This window comes from Nannobrachium achirus (assembly GCF_963921795.1).
Source record: "Nannobrachium achirus genome assembly, chromosome: 2".
In the NCBI taxonomy this organism is placed as follows: Eukaryota; Metazoa; Chordata; class Actinopteri; order Myctophiformes; family Myctophidae; genus Nannobrachium; species Nannobrachium achirus.
In genome coordinates, this window is record NC_137811.1 from 19,613,195 (window position 1) to 19,632,373 (window position 19,179).

General features: G+C 47.5%; 1 protein-coding gene across 1 annotated transcript in view; it reads left to right on the forward strand.

Annotated features, from left to right (window-relative positions):
* Positions 1-2,805: 2,805 nt before the first annotated feature.
* hivep3b (HIVEP zinc finger 3b) overlaps positions 2,806-19,179 on the forward strand; it is a gene marked incomplete at both ends in the record, with an annotated part of 40,890 nt that continues 24,516 nt past the window's right edge. Inside the window, 13 exons of the mRNA XM_080740377.1 lie at positions 2,806-3,801; positions 4,281-4,475; positions 4,936-5,322; positions 5,760-5,837; positions 5,922-6,288; positions 9,508-9,845; positions 11,084-11,395; positions 12,292-12,636; positions 13,232-13,525; positions 14,251-14,579; positions 15,890-16,118; positions 17,410-17,698; positions 18,194-18,669. Of these exons, the coding sequence (XP_080596503.1) occupies positions 2,806-3,801; positions 4,281-4,475; positions 4,936-5,322; positions 5,760-5,837; positions 5,922-6,288; positions 9,508-9,845; positions 11,084-11,395; positions 12,292-12,636; positions 13,232-13,525; positions 14,251-14,579; positions 15,890-16,118; positions 17,410-17,698; positions 18,194-18,669 (4,635 nt within the window). The remainder of the gene's footprint in view (positions 3,802-4,280; positions 4,476-4,935; positions 5,323-5,759; positions 5,838-5,921; positions 6,289-9,507; positions 9,846-11,083; positions 11,396-12,291; positions 12,637-13,231; positions 13,526-14,250; positions 14,580-15,889; positions 16,119-17,409; positions 17,699-18,193; positions 18,670-19,179) is intronic.

The window sequence follows — 19,179 nt, forward strand, 5'->3', positions numbered from 1 at the left end:
TTGGAAATTGGAAATACTCAAGTAAAGTAGAAATAACTTAAAATTGTACTTAAGTAAATGTACTTAGTTACTTTACACCACTGTCTGTGTGAAGGACTGTAGGCACGGTGGCTGCGTGGCAGCCGCTCTCATTAGCAGGTGAGGTCACAGCTGATGAGAGCAATAACATGGTGCTTATGCAATTAGGTGTTGCTAACGATGTCATTACCACTCGCTCCGCTCACCGCGCCCAACATCAGGACAAGCAGTTCAGCCTGGATGAGTCAGGATGTGATATGATATGATATGATATCGTCACTGTCGGGCAGAAACCTCGTATCTCCAAGTTTGGAATTTGTACATTTTTTTCAATGAAGCCCTGCTTCATCATGCAAGGCCGTCGCACAAAAGTAGTGAAAACGGCAGATCTACAAGCACACAACACAAGTTGAAATCATTTTTAAAATAAGAAACACAAAACTAACAGTTTTGGACATACAAGGTTTCCACCTGACAACGACGATATGATATGAGAGAGAGAGAGAGAGAGAGAGAGAGAGAGAGAAAATTATTAAGCCATTGAAACCGCTAGAGCAGTCGCGTCATTTTAGATTTTAGCTATAAATACGTAGATAGAAAACTCTTAGGATAGAGCATTGGTTCTCAAAAATAATACGTTCGGTCAGGAACACTCACGTCATGTCAAAGTAGATGTAACCATTTATTGCAACAAATGGAATACAGTTAAACTTGGCGTTAAAAGGCTCCGCTTTCTTCAGAAATGTTCCCTGAATTTTGTCCAAGCAGCTTGCTATAGGCAAAATCAAGGAACGTTAAGCAAAACCCCCCATAGGGATACAATAGCAGTACAATAGCAACACATTGACATATTAGCTTGAATCAGCAGACATAAATCACAAGTATTTGATCCTATGCCAGATCAAAAGGTGGAGGCTGGGGTGGAGGAGGCAGCCAAGCAGCAGAAGCGGATGTGAAGCAGGCAGCAATACGAGCAGAGATATTAGTCAAAGCAAGCCGTATTAAACCCATTTAGGCCTAGAATTATTGAATGCTTTAACCAGTGAAAAATAGCAGATCTGCTATTTTTTGGAAAAATCGTGAAAATTAGAATTTTGACCCGATTCTATAAGTGTCTTTTGAATCCTTCTAAGATTTTTGACAAAAAACCTATGTTTCTATGTCAGCAATCTGGCCAGCCATCGTCAAAGAAAAGGTCCTTTTCACTTCACTGGAGCTCAGTTAGACTGTTCTTGAGAGACTACTATGTCAGTGGTTCTCAAACCTTTTCATGTGAAGGACCTCCAAAATGATGTGTATTTGGCCACGGACCCGCATCTCAAAATATTTAGTTCTGTATATCTATAGTTCTTGTATATCTGCTATTTTTCAATAGTTAAAGCAGTCAATAATCCTAGGCCTAAATGGGTTAAAGGAGCCTCCCTTGAGCGTGAGCTCTGATTGGAGTGTGACAGAGTGACGTAATGACCAGCAGAGCTGTGAATGAGGAATAGGAATAGGAGCTGACTGACATCTGATTGCGGCTGAGGCGGGAGAGACTCTTGTATCCTGCATAAACTGACGATAAGCTTCATATATACAAGCTCACAGTGCAGCACTTGCACATTAAGTACAGTACATCTGCTATTTTTCAAACCGCTCCTATAAGTGGCTGTGCGTGTGTCCGTAGCCTTTTTCCTCAGCGTTTTGCCATAGCAAAATGTGTGTGTGTTGCATAGCCTCTACATCCTAGACTTAAATCCTAGTCTGAAGATGCTATGCAAGCACGACCACCGCTCTCTTCACATTGGGTGAAGAGTGAAAACTACTGATTTAGAAGGCATTTTGTAGAATGGGCCTCAGTTCTTAATGGTGAAAATATTTTGTGGAATATTAAGTGGAAACTAATGACGCTGGCCTTCCTTTGTCTTAACTCTCCTTTAGGCTCTTGTGGCGGAGTTTTGGTCACACAGTTTTCAAGCTGGCCCTGATTTTTATGTCACCCTGACATCAAGGACCCCGTCTCCCAGAAGATAGAATTTAAGTGTAAATGACACAATGATACAAATAAATAGCTAGCTTACAACACGTTGCATTGTGAGCTTGTAGATAGCCTATTTCCCTTTTTTTATTCGTTTTCTTTTAGCCGAGGTATAAAATAGGGTTATAGGGATTGTGGCGATGCTACTGTATATAAAACATTTATTGCTGCTGACCATTTGTGGGAGTCCCCGGACTCTACTTTGAGACCTACTGGCATGCATACTGTAAGTCATCACTTACTGAGGCTGTTTCAGACGGTGATGACAAGTAAAGGGTATCTTAACAGTCAACCTGCGTGTATTTTTAACATTCGGGTGACTCACAGCTTCCTTGTCTTGTTCCTGTGCTTCTTTCCCCCCTTCCAGAGCCTGTTATGAGCTGAGCGCTGGATTCTGCCGAGACTTCGCAGCAGCAGAGACACGCAGAGAGGAGGAGGAGGACGCTGGGAGAGCCATCACATTAAAACCCAGGCTCCATCCGTCTGGATGGGAGGAGAGAAGCTTCAGCTCAGAGCAGAGCAGAGCCATCATCTATGTTCACCTGCATCCTGGCACCTCCGGGGCACCTTTTAACGATGCCTTACTCCGCCCCCTCCAGTGACGTTTGGCCCGCGCCGCAGAGGTCCTCTCTCTCCCCTCCTCACGATTCGGGACTCGGCCGCCGCCCCATGTTCCCCTGACCTCCCTGCCGCCATGCGGCCAGCTCCATGAGGCTCCCAGAGCCCCCCGTCCCCCTGTGTGTCCCCGAGGCCCCCCTCCCTGCCCCATGGAGGCCAGCCGCCCGGCCGATGGGGAGCGCTCCGGACGGCAGGAAGAGCAGCAGCGGCCGGCGTCGGCCGAGCCGGGGCCGCTGCTGCCTCCCCAGCAGCAGCAGCAGCAGCAGCCTCCCAACCCGCGGCGGGGAGGCCTGGGACGCCTGCCCCTCCACCGGCAGCCCAAGCGCAGCGACCTGCTGCTGCGGCTGCAGCAGCAGCAGGCGGTGGCGTGGCGGCAGCACTCGGACGCCGCGGGTCCCTCCAGAGGAGGCAGCTTCCTCTCGCCGCAGCCGTCCTCCGCCTCGCCCCTCGCTCCCGGGACCTCCAGCCAGCAGGGCGCCCAGCCCCAGCCCCAGCCCCAGCCCAGCCAGGAGGGAGGCTGCCCGGAGGTGGGCGGCCAGACGACGTCGTCCAGACGCGGGGACAAGAAGCCGCCGAAGCCGGGCAAGTACGTGTGCACGTACTGCGGCCGGCCGTGCGCCAAGCCCAGCGTCCTCCAGAAGCACATCCGCTCGCACACGGGCGAGCGGCCGTACCCGTGCGTGCCCTGCGGCTTCTCCTTCAAGACCAAGAGCAACCTGTACAAGCACCGCAAGTCCCACGCCCACCGCATCAAGGCGGGCCTGGCTCCGTCCGGCGAGGCCGGCCTGAGCGGCACCGAGGGGCCCGGGGAGGCCCCGGGAGAGGAGCCGGAGGAGGCGCCCACGGAGGGCGAGAGCACGGACTCCGAGGAGGAGACGGGAGAGCACCACCGCCACAAGGACAGGCCGCCGGCGCCGGGAGGAGGCCCCGAGGAGGCTCCGAGGCCCGAGGACTCCCAGGCGGTCAAACAGAGGCTGGCCATGAGGCTCAGTGAGAGGAAGCGCGGGCCCCTGAGGGCCTCCCCTGACACCACTCCCTCCTCGTCCCTCTCCACCTCCTCCTCGTCCTCCCTGGGCCCCGGCAGCAAGGGCAGCACGGAGTCGGGCTACTTCTCCGGGTCGGGCTGTAGCACCGAGCTGTCCCAGGTCAGCAGTCATGTAAAGTAACTAATTTACTTAAGTACTGTACTGTACTGTACTGTACTGTACTGTACTGTACTGTACTGTACTGTACTGTGTTTTTAGGTATTTGTACTTTACTTGAGTAGTTCCAGTTTTCAGTACTTTTACTTCTACTCCACTACATCTCAGAGGCAGATATTGTACTTTTTACTCCACTACAATTATTTGAAAACTTTAGTTATAAATGATTATATTATAAAACATACAGTACATTAATACACTTTAGCCCTATTTTATACCTAGGCTATTTGAAAATAGCCGATTTTGTACTTTTACTTATGGTACTTTAAGTACATTTTTATCCCAATACTTTTGTACTTTTATTCAAGTACATTTTGAATTCTGGACGTTTAACCAGTAACAGACTAATATGTCTACATTGCAGTAATGGTACTTTTACTCTCTCAAGTAAAACAATGTAGTACTTTTTCCACCACTTGCAGGTCAGCCCCCCCAGCGCCAGCGTCAAAACCTACGCCGAGATCATCCTGGGGAAATACGGGCGTCTGGGAGCGCAGCAGCAGCGAGGCGCCCACCATCCTCCTCATCATCACCAGCAGCATCTCAACCCTCCGTCCGCCTCGTCCTCAGGGGAGGGGGAGAAGCCGGGCATGTCCTTCAGCGTCCCCAACACCCAGGTAGGGATGGGACCATAAGCCATATTATCGTTTATCGTGATATAAAACACTCACGATAATCGTATCGTGGAGATTTAATTTATCGTGATACCGTCCTCCGTCATGCACTGGGTTCAATGGGTGAATTGCACTGGGTTCAATTCACCTTTTATCTGCATATCTGGTACCACTTAAACTCTCTATTATTGGTAAAAGGTACTTATAATATTCGTACTTGATCTTGATACTTGTCTTTTTTTCCACTCTATCAAATGTCTTTGCCAAAAAAATAGCCGATCTACAAGCTCACAACGCGTCGCGTTGCGACGCGTTGTGAGCTTGTAGATCGGCTATTTTTTGGCACACGTTCTGCCCCGGGATAATGGATTTTGAGTATCGCGATAACATTGTCAATCGTGATTTCTTTTGTCACAATAATCGTGATATGACATGTTCATATCGTCCCATCCCTAACACCCAGGTCATCGAGCACATCACCAAGCTCATCACCATCAACGAGGCCGTGGTGGACACCAGCGAGATCGACAGCGTCAAGCCGCGCCGCTCCTCCCTGTCCCGCAAGAGCAGCTCCGAGTCGGCCAAGCTCGGTGCCCCCAAGGACCCCTACGCGACGTCGTACGACCCCAAGGGGGAGGCGGCGGCGCCCTCGGCCCAGGACCCGTCCGCCGTGCCTCTGTTCCGGAGCCACTCCGTGCCGTCGGACCCGTCGACGGCGTGCGCGCCGTCCCCGCGGGGAGGAGGCCGCCACCGCCGCCTCAGCCACTCCTTCGACGAGCAGCAGGCCGTCATGGCGGAGATGAGGGTGGGCCACGCCCAGCGCCTGCTGAAGCGCCAGCCCGCCATAGAGGTTTATGTTTTTTATGTTTATTAAAGGATCCCCATTAGAGACTCACGAATGAGCCTCTAGTCTTCCTGGGGTCCTGAATCAGGCAAATACAATACAAATATACAATAAAAAAATACAAATTAAAGTAAAAAAAGATATATATATAATATTACAAATTATATATAAGTTATATGTTACTTGGCAAGATATTTCTTGATATGTTTTCTGAAAGTTATCTTGTTATGGATTATAGACAAGATGTTTTTCGGCAGGGCATTCCAGAGTTCTATTGATCTATATATACCAGTAAGCTTAAGACAATTTGATTTTGGTGCTATTTTCGTTCTTAGTTTACCAGAAACTGCTCCTCTGGTGTTGTACCCATGCTCAGAAGTCATTTCAAACTGTTGAGCCAAGCTAGATGCAGGCTTAAAAGACTCACAGATAATTTCTTTCAGGTCCCCCTGGGGGCGGAGCTGCTCCTGGAGGGGGCGGGGACGTCTCCCTCCCCCTCCCCCTCCCCCTCCTCCTCTTCAGCCAGGGGGGCGGAGCCAGCCAGAACGCCGCCGCACCACCCCCACCACCCCCAGCACCCCCAACAGCACCACCACCACCAACAGTTTGAGTGTGCGGCGTGTGGCGCCCCCTGCCTGCAGAAAGAGAGCTACGAGGCCCACCGGGCCTCCTGTCCGGGACAGCAGCCCAAAGCTGCGCCGGAGCGAGGGGATGCGGGGGGGAGGTGGGGGGAGGACCGCCCTCCCGAGACGACGGCAGGGGGGAAGCAGAGGGAGGACCGCCCCCAGATGATGCACTACAAGTTCCGAGCGCTGGCCATGGCGGTCCGCAAGAGGAGGAAAGAGGAGAGCCTGGAGGAGGACCCTCCCAGCCCCGGGCCCGTCCCCCCCAGCCCCGGGACCTCCTCGGCCCCCCCGCAGCCCGGCCGCTCCACAGCCACCCCGCCCCCAGAGCACAGCCACGCCCCCTCAGGTTGGTTTATATCTAGTCTCGCGTGGCCAGACTGTTGCCTCCGCGATTTTGGCAAATGCTCCCGGCATACAGTCTGGCAAACGGAAATAGAAACGATGAGTGCGAGATAAAGCGGATGTGACGCAACCGCTCCCTTGGTGCAGTAGCAATAACATGTCCTACTGGAAGCGTTATGTCTCCTTTCAACATTTCTGGGGGGGTTATTATGTCTTTCTCTGGTGTTATTGGTGTTACCTCCATGATGTTTTCAAACGTTTTCTTAAACTATACACCCATAACAAGAATAGACCGCTCGAATGACTTTGTCTGAGCTATTGTGTTTCTGTTATGTTTCCAATGGGATTACAGTTCAGTGCAGCAGTGGCTACTTTCGATACTCGCCGTTCGGGAGCTGCCGTTCCAGACTCTATATAGCATTCGGAGATTGTGGAATAGTTGTCTGGCTACGCAAGACTAGTTTATATCTGGTCGGGCAGAAACCTCTTATCTCCACGTTTTAGCTTTTTGTGTTTTTTATTTATTTTTGGTAAATTGAGGTCCCTACTTGATCATACTACAGCGTCACACAAAAGCATAAAAGTTAGGAGATCCACAAGCTCGAAACGCGACGTGAACATCTGTATTTTGAGCTTGCAGATCTTCTACTTTTGCTATTATAGGTCTATTTTAATTTGAATCCTGAGAATCCTGAGTTTTGGGATATATGAAGTTTCCACCCGACATAGACGATAATTCTGCAACTATCAGTTATCTTCATAGCGATTATTCTATCGACTACGATTCAGATTCATTGACTAATCAAGAAGAGTATTATATATTTTTTAATTATTATTATCAAATATATCTGATTAAGCACTTTAGCCTTATGTTATAATTAGTTTTACAACAGTGTGCATCTTCAGCTCACGGCGTCTCATCGTGATGAGCTTGTAGATTGCCTATTTTTGTATTTGATTAAAAAGCTTTTATACATTTTCTTCTTATATCCATCGATTAAATAGATTAGTTTAGATCAGGGGTTCCCAAACTCTTTTGTCTCAGGGCACCCCATAAATATATTTTTAATCCAAGGCACCCCTACATTATAATTTTCACTCCCACTAGCACCTTGTATAAAGCATATCGTCGTTGTCGGGTGGAAACCTTGTATGTCCAAAACCGTTCGTTTTGTATTTATCATCTATAAAATTTACTAAACTAGTGAAGCGTTGTGTGCTTGTAGATTGGCTGTTTTCACTAGTTTTGTGCGACTGTCTTGTATGATGAAGCAGGGCTTTGCTTTACCAAAAGACGAACACATTTGAAACTTGGAGATGCGAGTTTTCTGCCCGACAGTGGCGATATTTTAGTGATTATGTTGCGAGGAAAACGTTGAGATAATAGCCAAGTGTCCAAATAAATTCCAGACATTATCAAATGATCTCGCGGCACCCCTGGACTGCCGTCGCGGCACCCTGGGCACCCCAGGGTGCCCCGTCACCCACTTTGAAAACCCCTGATTTAGATTACCCGTTGCACTCCCATTACCCCTAGAATCCAGGGTGTTCGTCGATGAACTCTGGGAGAGTAAGTAAGAGCGGAGCCCCCATGTTTACACTGCCAGAGTTACATTAAATGAACACTGTGTGTTATTATGACTGTGCAGAAGGAGAACGGATGCTCCGGGGGTGTTTTGTCATGTTTAGTCTGGCGATGCGCTGCAGACATTTGAATTGCTAAACAGAAGTTCCCTGCAAATTAACATCAGCATTAACATAAACGGCAGAGCGCTCTCTCTTTGATGTGAAACAACCAGACAAATATAGAAATAGAAGAAGCTCCACATGGAGAGATGTGAACACAAAGCAGAGCTGCCTTATGGAAACATCGCGGTTTACCATTATATACTCTAGGAAAAGTCTATTATAAAGGTGCTGTAAGTGAGATTTAAAAACTAATAATTAAAGTGTAGTCATTGCTATATTGTTTGTTCAGTAACAGCAGTTCGCTTCTCCAGCTCTTTAGGCATAGGCTACACGGAGCTGGATATTTCATATATCCCGGTTTTTCAGAAATCCACATAGAAAAATATCTAGGTCCACACAAAAAGATATCTAGGTCTAACAAGCACACACACAGTAAAGTCTTCAGAGATATCCGGGTTCCCTGTCTAGTGTCTACAGTACACGGATCCAGTGAATTATTTTTCAATATCTCCACTTATTTATCCGGTTTCAAAAATATCCAGCTTCGCAGCCGAAATATCCAGCTTTGTGTGGCTGCAAGCCCCAAACGCATAAAATAATGTCTAGCTTCAGAAATATCCAGCTCTGCGTACCCAGCGCCTTAGTAAACAGAAACATACATTTCCGGGACAGGATATCGATTTCATCCAATCAGAACTCATACAGTATACACTATACAGGATAACTAAGTGAAACTGGAAATGATGAAACTACGTAACATAAACACACAGCCAAAATTGCAGTTCTGTGTCCTGATTGGATGAACATGTCTTATTTATTAAAGCACTGGAGAGACAGGGAGAGCCCTTGTTAAAGGAGTTTATTTCTATTGATTACTCACGCTACGGAGACTTGAGTTATATTTTTTTATATTTGTCGCATTCCTAAGACAAAAACTTTATTTGAGTAAATTTACCCCCATTGATTCCAGATGGGGGCCCAAATGCATTTGGGTCCCCATCCGGAATCAATGGGGGTACATTTATTGTAATCAAATTATTGTCTTAGGAATGCGACAAAACACAAAAAAATCATTTTGTCATTTTGGGGGTGAACTACTCCTTTAATGAGCAAACTCTCTTTAGCTATGATTATACTCATATCTCATAAGTCCAAAACTGTTCAAAAACCTTTCAGGATTCAACTTTGCAAAATAGCAAAGTTAGAAGATCTGCTACTTTTGATGCTTTTGTGTGACACCGTAGTATGATCAGGTAGGGCGTTCATTATTTTATGAAAAAAAAAAAAAAAAGAAAAAAAACACAAAAAGTTAAGCCGCAAATAGCCGGCATTTGCTGCCGCCGGGCACCAAATAAATTGCAAATAGCCGCCCTGTTCTTTTAAACGCCAGGGATTCAAATCGCTTTTACGATTTAACCGCCCGGGCTACTGTTTGGAAATACAGGTATATACAGTACTCGAACAAAAGCGTTTTTTTTTTTTTTAGTTAACCAGAAAACATCCCTTCTTATTGTGCTTGTGTTGTTGCATGTAGGCGTTCCCTTTCAGGCCGAGGCCCAACATCAGCATCAGGACAGGAAGGGCGTGTCCGTCATCCAGCACACCAGCTCCTTTGAGAAGCAGGACAGCATCATGATGTCAACAGAGGGTCAGCCTCCTCACCACCAGGACCCGCCAGAGAGTCCCGCCGCAGCGCCGCAGCAGCAACAGGTCCCGCCCCCGCAGCCCAAAGCCTCCGCGGCGCCCCCCACCTCGTCGCCCCGCCTCCTCCAGCGCCAGCGCAACATCCAAGTGCCAGAGATCCTGGTCACCGTGGAGCCTGACACCGACATGCCATCTGTGTCCCCCCCGGCCACGGTGGCCTCGGCCAAGGTACAGGATTACTGTTCTGAACAGGCACATGCACGCATAGACTTCAAAGGGGACTTGAGCCCCTGCCCTTTTACCAGTCTGTAAAAAGTGTCCTCTCCAGACCATGAATGCAGTTTTTACCATGGTGAAAGAAATGCAAATGCCCCCCTTTCCATGGCATACCTGAAGGCGGCATTCAAGAGAATTGCCTTTTCCAAACTCTCCTGAACTTGAATGTAGCATCTTATGTTGAAAGAATTGCCTTCTCTGTGTAGAAATCCTTGCCATACGCCACATCTCCAGTATTGACTTGATAATGCTTAGTTTAGTGTGGTATCAAGTATCGAAAATAGCAGACCTCCAAGCTCACAACGCGTCGCACTGCGACGCGTTGTGAGCTTGGAGGTCTGCTATTTTCAATATTTTCACCAAAAGGCCCTTTTAAAACTTTCAGCCCCTGCCTCTCTAACAGTCTCTGCACGTCCCTGATTCTGAATTGCTTTGGCTGTTTTTACTTGTTGGGCTGCAACCAACCAACTGTCAAATGGTTTCTAATCCATTATTCTACTCATTATTGATTCATCGAATAATCAAGAAGCAGGTTTTTTTGTGTGTATATATTATTGGATACGAACGAATCGATTAACGACTTATGGCGTCATTTTTACGATTTTGTGCAGAAATTGTGAAAATAGCTAATCCTGCAGATCAGCTACTTCACTTGTTGGGTTGAGGGGTCCCAGCTAATGATTGATACTAGTTAGAGGGACCCAATTGACCCTTATGGGTCTGTAACAGTGTACTGTTACAGACAGTGAACCTTGGAGGTTCATGGTCGAATGCATATCAATGAAAATGGGGTTCTTTCAAATTAAAAACGTTGAGAAACAGTTCTATCCCGGGCTCCCCCAGAGTTAGTGTCGAAGAGTCCTTGAGCTAGACTCTGAAACCCTAATCGCTCCCGGTGAGCAGGTTGGTGCATTGCATGGTTTCCTACGCCATCGATGTGTGAATGTGTGTGTGAATGTAATGCAAAATCTCTGTAAAGCGCCTTGGATAAAAGCACTATATAAATGCACCATTTAGCACTTTATACAGTATATACTGTATGTACATATTTTTTGTGGTCCTCCTTGACATGAAAATGTTTGAGAACCACTGCTGTACTGTATGTCTTCCCGTGCTTACTGCTGTTTCTTCATCTCCACAAAGGTCACAGTCCTCTCACTCTGTCATGCACCGTGTTCTCCTCCTCCCAGGAGCCAGAGAAGGTGGAGGAGTTCCAGTGGCCGCAGCGCAGCCAGAGCATGGCCCAGCTGCCCACCGAGAAGCTCCCGCCCAAGAAGAAGAGGCTCCGCCTGGCCGAGGTGTCGCAGTCGTCGGGGGAGTCGCTGCCCCGCAGCCCCAGCCAGGAGAGCAACGTGTCCTACACCTCCTCCTCCCTCCTGGAGGGCAGCGTGTCCTACACCTCCTCCCTCCAAGAGAGCAACGTGTCCTACACCCCCTCCTCCCTCCAGGAGAGCAGCGTGGCGGATGAGTCGGGCAGGCCGGGGCCGGGCGGCCAACAACAGGTATGATGGAAAAAATGTATGTTCCACGAGGACGAAGGTTGACAATTTATTGAAGATTTCAGCAGAGAGAAACAGCATACACAGCATCAGACCTCCTGAAGTGTCATATGGGACACCTCTTATACACATAGATGATCTCCCTAAATGGATATAAAATAGAAAAAACTAAGTACCATACAGTATATTATAAGGCTGACTGGTTAAGTTAGCAATGACCATGTATAGTCTCACTTTAGGACAGATTATATGCTGACACAGAGTAGAAGTAGAAGTCACAGACCGTGGAGGATGTCAGCTGTTGGATTGACAGCTGCGGGCAAATCTAAATTAGTGTGAGATTTGCTTTGAACTAAGTTCTACAAAGTTGAATTGAAGTTGGATAAATACACTTTTGACGGGGACTGCCCATAAATCCTACATCTCATTAGTCCTACATCTCATTAGTCCTAATTTGATTAGTTTTAGGTTTAAAGCTGGTTGCACACTGCTGCGTTTTTCGGGGCGAATATCGGAGTGAATTTCGGAGCACGCAAATAAAAAATCAACCTCACGTTATGTCAATCACGTTTGCACACTGCCGCCCGTTTCGCGCACCACTTGGCCCCTTGCTCTCTCTATCTCTCTCTCTCTCCTTGCCCAGAAAAATGCATTCCGCAACGAAAAACGCACCAGTGTGCAAAGACCTTTAGGGTTAGGTTTAGGCATAGTTTTACTGAGGTTAGGGTTTGGGTTAGGTTTAGGCATAGTTTTACTAAGGTTAGGTTTAGGTTTAGGCATAGTATTTTCACCAGGTTAACATTCACCAGATTCGGACTAATTGGATTTAGGAACAATGAAATGTCGGACCAATGCCATGGCACCCTTTTGACAAGTCTATAAATATTTCTACCACACAGGGTTCCCAGATGCTGACGGTGCCTTCCTCCTCGTCCTCCCACCAGAACCAGCAGCAGCAGCGCGAGATGCGGCGCTCGGCCTCGGAGCAGAGCCCGGCCAGCCCCGGGCAGGCGGACCAGAGCGCCGAGGCGTCCAGGAGCAAGTCCTTCGACCTGGGCTCGCTGTCCCCCCAGCACCCCGCCGCCGCCGCCTGGAAGGAGCGCCGGAAGTGTCTGCTGGTGAAGCACGCCACCCTGGGGAAGCCGGAGCAGGAGGAGGGCCGAGCCGAGAGCCCCAAAGCCGGGCCCTCTACTCGCTACTCGCCCCCCGAGGCCGCCGGGAAGAGCCTGCAGCTGTTCCACAAGGTTATTATAGTAAACCAAAACTAACTAAAAAACGAAAACTAGAATGAAATAAACATTTTAGTTAACTGAAAAAAAAAAAAAAAAACTACGCTTTTTAAAAAAAAAACGAAAACTAACTGAAACGGTATTTTGTGTTTACAAAACTAACTAAAATAAACTAAAATTATAGAGAAAATCGCTTTAGTTTTCGTCTTTTGTCTTTTGTGGAAAAAAAAAACACCAGTTGGTGAGGTCAAAGAGAGAAGTTGTATGTCTCAACATTCCTGCCACTCTCAACAATATGAAGTTTTGTTGATTTTCTTTATCAGACAATACTTTTCCGGAGCTTTTTAAATCTCACCCCAAATACCCCATATTACGTAAAAGACTAGTTTTAGTGAACACTAAAACTAATAAAAACTAAACTAAAACTAAGCATTTTCAAAAAAATAAAAACAAAACGAAACTAGCAACCTCAATTTAAAAACGAATTAAAACTAAACTGTAACTGAAAACAAAACCTCAAAACTAATACGAATATAAACTAATGGAAAAATCCAAAACTATTATAACCTTGCTGTTCCAGCCTCATCGCGTCCTCCCTCCTCTCTCTCAGGGTTCAGCGCTCGCCCTGCAGCCGCGCGCCTGGGAGGCGGGCTTCCCCCATCTCCCCGCCGCCGCCGCCAGCACGGTGATCTCGGAGGTCCTGTCCGGCTCGGCCCACATCGTCCACAGATACAGGCCCGTTCAGGTCCACCCAGCGCCCTTACAGGTCCACCCGGCACAGGTCCACATGGCCGAGCGGCTGGGCATCCCCCTCCACCAGCTCCCGTCGTCGCTCCTCCCCATCCACTTCCACCCGGGGTCCAGGGCCGCGTACCTGCCCGGACCCTCCAGACTCACCATCCAGGTAGGGGGCGGGCGATATGGAACAAATACAATATCACGATATTCTTCCAAGCTGTATCATGATACACAATCTTATCACTATTATTTTTCAAGTTACTTAACTTGACAACAACCACCTACAAGGTAACAATACTAAAAGAAACAGGAGTAACACACCATTTAGATCAGTGGTCCTCAAAGTGGGGTCCGGGGACTCTCTGGGTTCCGTTTGGGAGGTCTAAATTTGAACCTTACAAGTATGCAACTCTTGACAGTATACAAATGAAACCAAATGGTCCATTTGGTTTCATGTGTATACTGTCAGAGTTAAAGGGAGACCTTGACATTTTAAAGTTTGAGAACTACTGATATAGACCAAAATGCAGGTTTAAATGCATTCTGCAATGAATCTCTGTATTACCAATTCATCAGGATTTTGTATCCACCTGTTTCCGCAAGACTTTACCGTAGCATTATCTGCGGGACACTTCCGGTTAACAGCAGACATACAAGCTCACATCGCGTCGCAGATGCAACTGTTGTGAGCTTGTAGATCACACTCGGCTGCGACGCCGGAAATGCCGCTCGCCTTCTGCGCAATGCACGATGGGATGTTGGAAAGTTGTGGATAAGGCTCCCTCATTGTATCACGATACATACTCATACATATCTCTGAAAAGGCATATCATGGAGACATTGTATCGTCTCAACGATAATTCTCACCATATCGCCCACCCCTCCATCCAGGTCCCTGGAGAGGCCAGGCTGTGCACCTCCTCCTCCACGTCTCCTCCGTCTCCCGCCCACCGCCACCACCACCAGTCCCTGGTCCCCCGCTCCTCCTCCTCCTTCCAGCCGCGGCCGGTCATCATCACCTGCCTGGCCCAGCTGACGCCTGTGGTGTCCCTGGTGGTGCCGGTGCGCCTCCAGACCCACATGCCCCCCTACGCCAGCGCCATGAACACCACCCTGTCCCAGATGCTGGCGTCCTCGGCCCGTCTGCAGCAGGACCCCATCTGCTGCACCACCATGGTCATCATGGGCCACCTGGAGAGGAGGGACAAGATGATGCACGGGTAAGGAGGGGACCATATGGAAATGACGATTATGGCAAAAATGATAGTGATTAAAGGACAACTTTGTTTTTTTGCAACAAGGGCTCATATTTTAGATTGTAATTAGAGAAAAGAAAAAGTGAGTGTTAAAATGTTTTCATTTACTGCTTTCAATTGTTTTAGCGACTTTAGAATGTTGATTTCAGTGAGTGGGGGCATGCGTACAAGTGGCTAAATATGTCCTTTTAGACACAATAAGCCGGCCCCCATAAGTCACATCTGCCCATGAAAGATTGCGTTGCATCTTGGGTCTAAAAATACTTATTGTGTCTAAAAATACATACTGTATTTAGCCACTTTAGCCACAACCTGGGGGCATGCATGAAAATCAAAGTCGAGAGAACTAAATGAAAACATTTTAACACTCATCTTTTCTTTTCTCTAATGACTTTCTAAAATATGAACCCTTGTGGTAAAAAACGAAGTTGTCCTTTCATGATATTATCGCGATCAAAATATGCTTAAACTTAAAATGCCACTTTTGTGAACCACTTGAACGCCCAGCATCACTAGTCTGGTGGGAACATTGGCCAAAAATAGCAGATCTACAAGCTCACAAGGCGTTGCGTTGCAAAGCTTGTAGATCTGCTTTTTTTGTCGAATCGATTTGTGTAGTGAAATAAGTGCGTACTAAATTCGCTCTTTGCAGTTTATTTTTATTTTTAAGTATAGAGCGTTTAAGTGATACTGAATTTGCAGCTCAAGAAAACCTAATTCATCCCAGCGTATGATGGAGGACAGTTTCACGATCAATTCTGAGTGCTTTTTTAATCACGATAAACCAACGATTATGGTCACATCCCTAGGGCATTCACCAAATATTCTAACATCAAAGTCACTATTCGACGTTGTTCACCCTTCACCGAAGTAGAATCAAAAATATATAGTTTATAAAGCTTGGCTAGATAGGAAGTCATAAGAATGAGTTGTCAATGCCCCTGGTGGATGCATTTGTTAATGCTCTATACCAGGGGTTCTCCTTGACCCCCAAAATAAACATATTTGAACTGGGGACCCCCACCCTGACAAGCACTTGGAATTGTAGGTATTACATTTAATGTGACTCGGTTCTGCAGATAAATATTGTGAAAATAGCAGATCTACAGGCGTTGTGAGCATGTAGATCGGCCATTTTCACAATGTTTGCCTCTTGCTTACTTAATATTTGACAGTTTGGCCAGTCCTGTCGAATATTCGACTATTCAAATACTTTGAGGTTGAATAATTCGAATACTAAAAATCACTATTGGTGAATGCCCTACTATGAACAGGTCCTACTTGAAGATCCCGGCGCCGCCAGACCTCCAGGGCTACCTGCCGCTGCCTCTGGCTCTGCAGCCCGCCCCGCTGGCCTCCGGCTCGGCCTCCGACGAGGCGGTGGGGGGCTACTGCGGCCCCCTGGGGGCCGGGGGCAGCAAGCGCATGCTGTCCCCCGCCGCCAGCCTGGAGCTGAGCACCGAGGCCCAGCGGCTAAAGAAGAGGGTGAAGGAGGAGGAGGAGGTGTGTAGTAGAAATTATGAACCCTACTTCAGTATAGAATAGGTTATATGCACAGCAGCCATATTGGAGAGAAGTTGGGTCTCTTTTCACCTCCTTCAAAGGTGTTACCAATGATAGTAATGAAGGCTCTGTTCCATTTCATGTTGCACTGTGGTTCTCAAACCCTCCATTTCAAGGACCCCCATAACTCTGAGTGTGTACAAATGGAACCAAATGGACCCGTAAGGTCCATTTCGTACACACCTTTTAAGGCATTTGGAACCTCCAAGGAACCATGAGGGTCCCTGGACCACACTTTGAGACCCACTAGTGTAGCAAACCAGTGTAGTTTCCAGTTAGCCAACGTGCACAATATCAGTACCCTGACTCTGTTTGACCAGAATGGAACAGAGCCTTCATTAATACTATTGGTAACAGCTTTGAAGGAAGTGAGAAGGGACCCAACTTCTCTCCAAAATGGCTGCTGTGCATATAGCCTATTGAATTTCCACAAAGGTAGAGTGAATATGAAACAAGAAACACATGTGAGTGTTTCACCTGACTGTCAAGCCAGCCCCTTCTTATACAAAACAGGAGACCACAAATAGCTGCCGGTTGGTTCTTACAGAAGTCTGTAAGAAGAACGTAAGCATTGGCCAGCTGTCTGGATGGACAGCCGCTGTCAGGTCAGTCTTGTGGAAAGTAACTTAACCTAATCATAGAAAAGATTGACAAATACACAATAGCACATATATACAGGGTTCCCACGGTCATGAAATTCCTGGAAATATTTTGAAATTAGAAAAATATTTTTCCAGTACTGGAAAAGTTTTGGAATTGATCAAGGGTCCTGGAAGGTCCTGTAAAAAATAGCCATTTATTGTCTTTTGGTTTATTGTATTTGGTTATTATTTAGTTAATACCTCTGACATGACAAATTAAACATTGGCCAAATTGTCCAATATTAGAGGCAGAAATAGCCGATCTATATGCTCACAACGCCTCGCTATTTTCACAATAAAACTGTGTTATACAAAATTCCTCAACTTTTAGTGCTCGTCAGGGTGGGGGTCCCTGGTTCAAATATGCTTATTTCGAGGGTCACGGCCTGAAAAGGTTGAGAACCACTGGCATACACTGCCTGTCTTTGGGCATTGCGCATCGGAATAAGCGACTCGTTATTGAGCTGAATTATTGTTATATAGTCCTGGAAATTGGGTTCAATATTCTGGAAAGGTTTTGGAAATTAATTGGTAAAAATGCGTGGAAACCCTGTATATACTGACAGTCGTATACATTTCTGCCACCACAGGTGGAGGAGGGGGAGGTGGAGCAGAAGCGGGAGGGGCAGCAGGAGGAAGAGGAGGCCAGAGAGGAGAAAGAGAGCAAGGCCACCGGGAGCAAACTGGAAGAGGAGGAGGAGGAGGAGGAGGTGAAGGATGTGGCGGGTGTGAAAGTAGAGGAGGAGCAGAAGAAAGAGGTGCAGAACGTGCCAAAAACAAGCCAAGAGGAGGAGCAGGAGGAGGAAGCCACGAAGGAGGCCAAGCCAAAAAGGGAAGAGGAGGAGGAGGAGGTGACCACGGAGCAGCGAGAGGGCGTCGGTAAGGCCTGTCACTATTATCACGTCACCGCCTGATGACAATAATGGTGCTAATAGCAATTATTTTTGCTTAATCGTTTCCATTCACCTGTATAAAACCAGCTGGATGAAATTAACAGAAATGTCAGACTTTCCATTATTTCCAGTTGTTGTTGGATGTTTAGGGGGACATTTTTCAAAAGTGTTTCATAAATGCCCGCTACACATGCTGTGAGCTTGTAGATTTTTTTTAAATTTCTGAAAATGTTTATTATCCCTGTATCCTATCCCTGGCCATAGCATTTTGATTACTCGTCCTGGTCATTGTCAGTAATGTCTTTGTATATTTAAGCAATGGATTTTGTATACGTATTTAACAAACCTAAAAATGTACAGAAATGTAATTTGCATTTATTATTCTAATATTCAATGCCAAAGAACACAAATCATTAAGCACAATTATTCGTATGACAACTGATTCATCATCGACTCAACATTTATGTAATGACCACGACAGCCCCAGGTGGAAGGGTGTCCACTCCCCGGCGGAGCGCCCCGCAGAGCCCAGAGAGACCCAGCGTCGCCGCCGCCTCCTCCGCCGCCATCCCCGGCCCCCCCTCGTACCCCAGCCTGAACACGGCCACCTCAGTCAACTGGTGCTACCTGAACTACGTGAAGCCAAACCCCTGGGCCCAGGGGGACCCGCGCACCTCCGTCTACTCCACCTGGAGCGTCAGCGTGCACAACCCCAACCTGCCGGGCCTCAGCACCAAGGTGGCACTGTCGCTGCTCTGCTCCAAGCAGAGGCACAGCGCGCAGACCTACACCATGGCCACGGGGCCGCTAGGGGGCGCCACCACCGACAGGAGCTACAAGCTGTCCGCCGCCAGCGGCACCATGGCCACGGGGCCACTAGGGGGCCCCGACGGGAGCCACAGGGCGTCCGCCGCTGGCAGCAGCGGCAGCGGCAGCACTCCACATTGTGTGTCTGAGGTAAATATAACAGCAATGAGATTGACACCACTATGACACAGTATCGTATCATTGCTCTCAGGCAGTAACCTCGCGTCACTAGGCTTTCCTGGGAGAAAGCCTGGTATTCGTTTACAAACAGGCCGTTTGATCTGGTCTAGGCGGAAACCACAAGCAGAAGAAGCGGCGCCGCTTTGTTTAGGTTCCCCCCATTTGTTTCCCCAATCCCTATTAAAACGCTCGAGTAGCCTAGTGATGTCTTGCCAGTCGCTACAAGTTGGACTAAAAAATGCATATACCAAATTAATTTTCCAAAAGCAAAACTACTCCACATCAAGGGGTTTATTAGGTAGGCCCTAAAAGTATGGGAATTATTTTGCGTTAAAAATGAATCCGGTTTGATCTTTCCGGCCAAATTGTAGTCCTTTGAGGACTGCAACATGACGTAGAGTGGTTTCCGTTCCCGACCGGATCAAACCCCAAAAGTGAAGGGATCCCAGACTAGTCAGGCAGAAACCTCTTATCCCCATA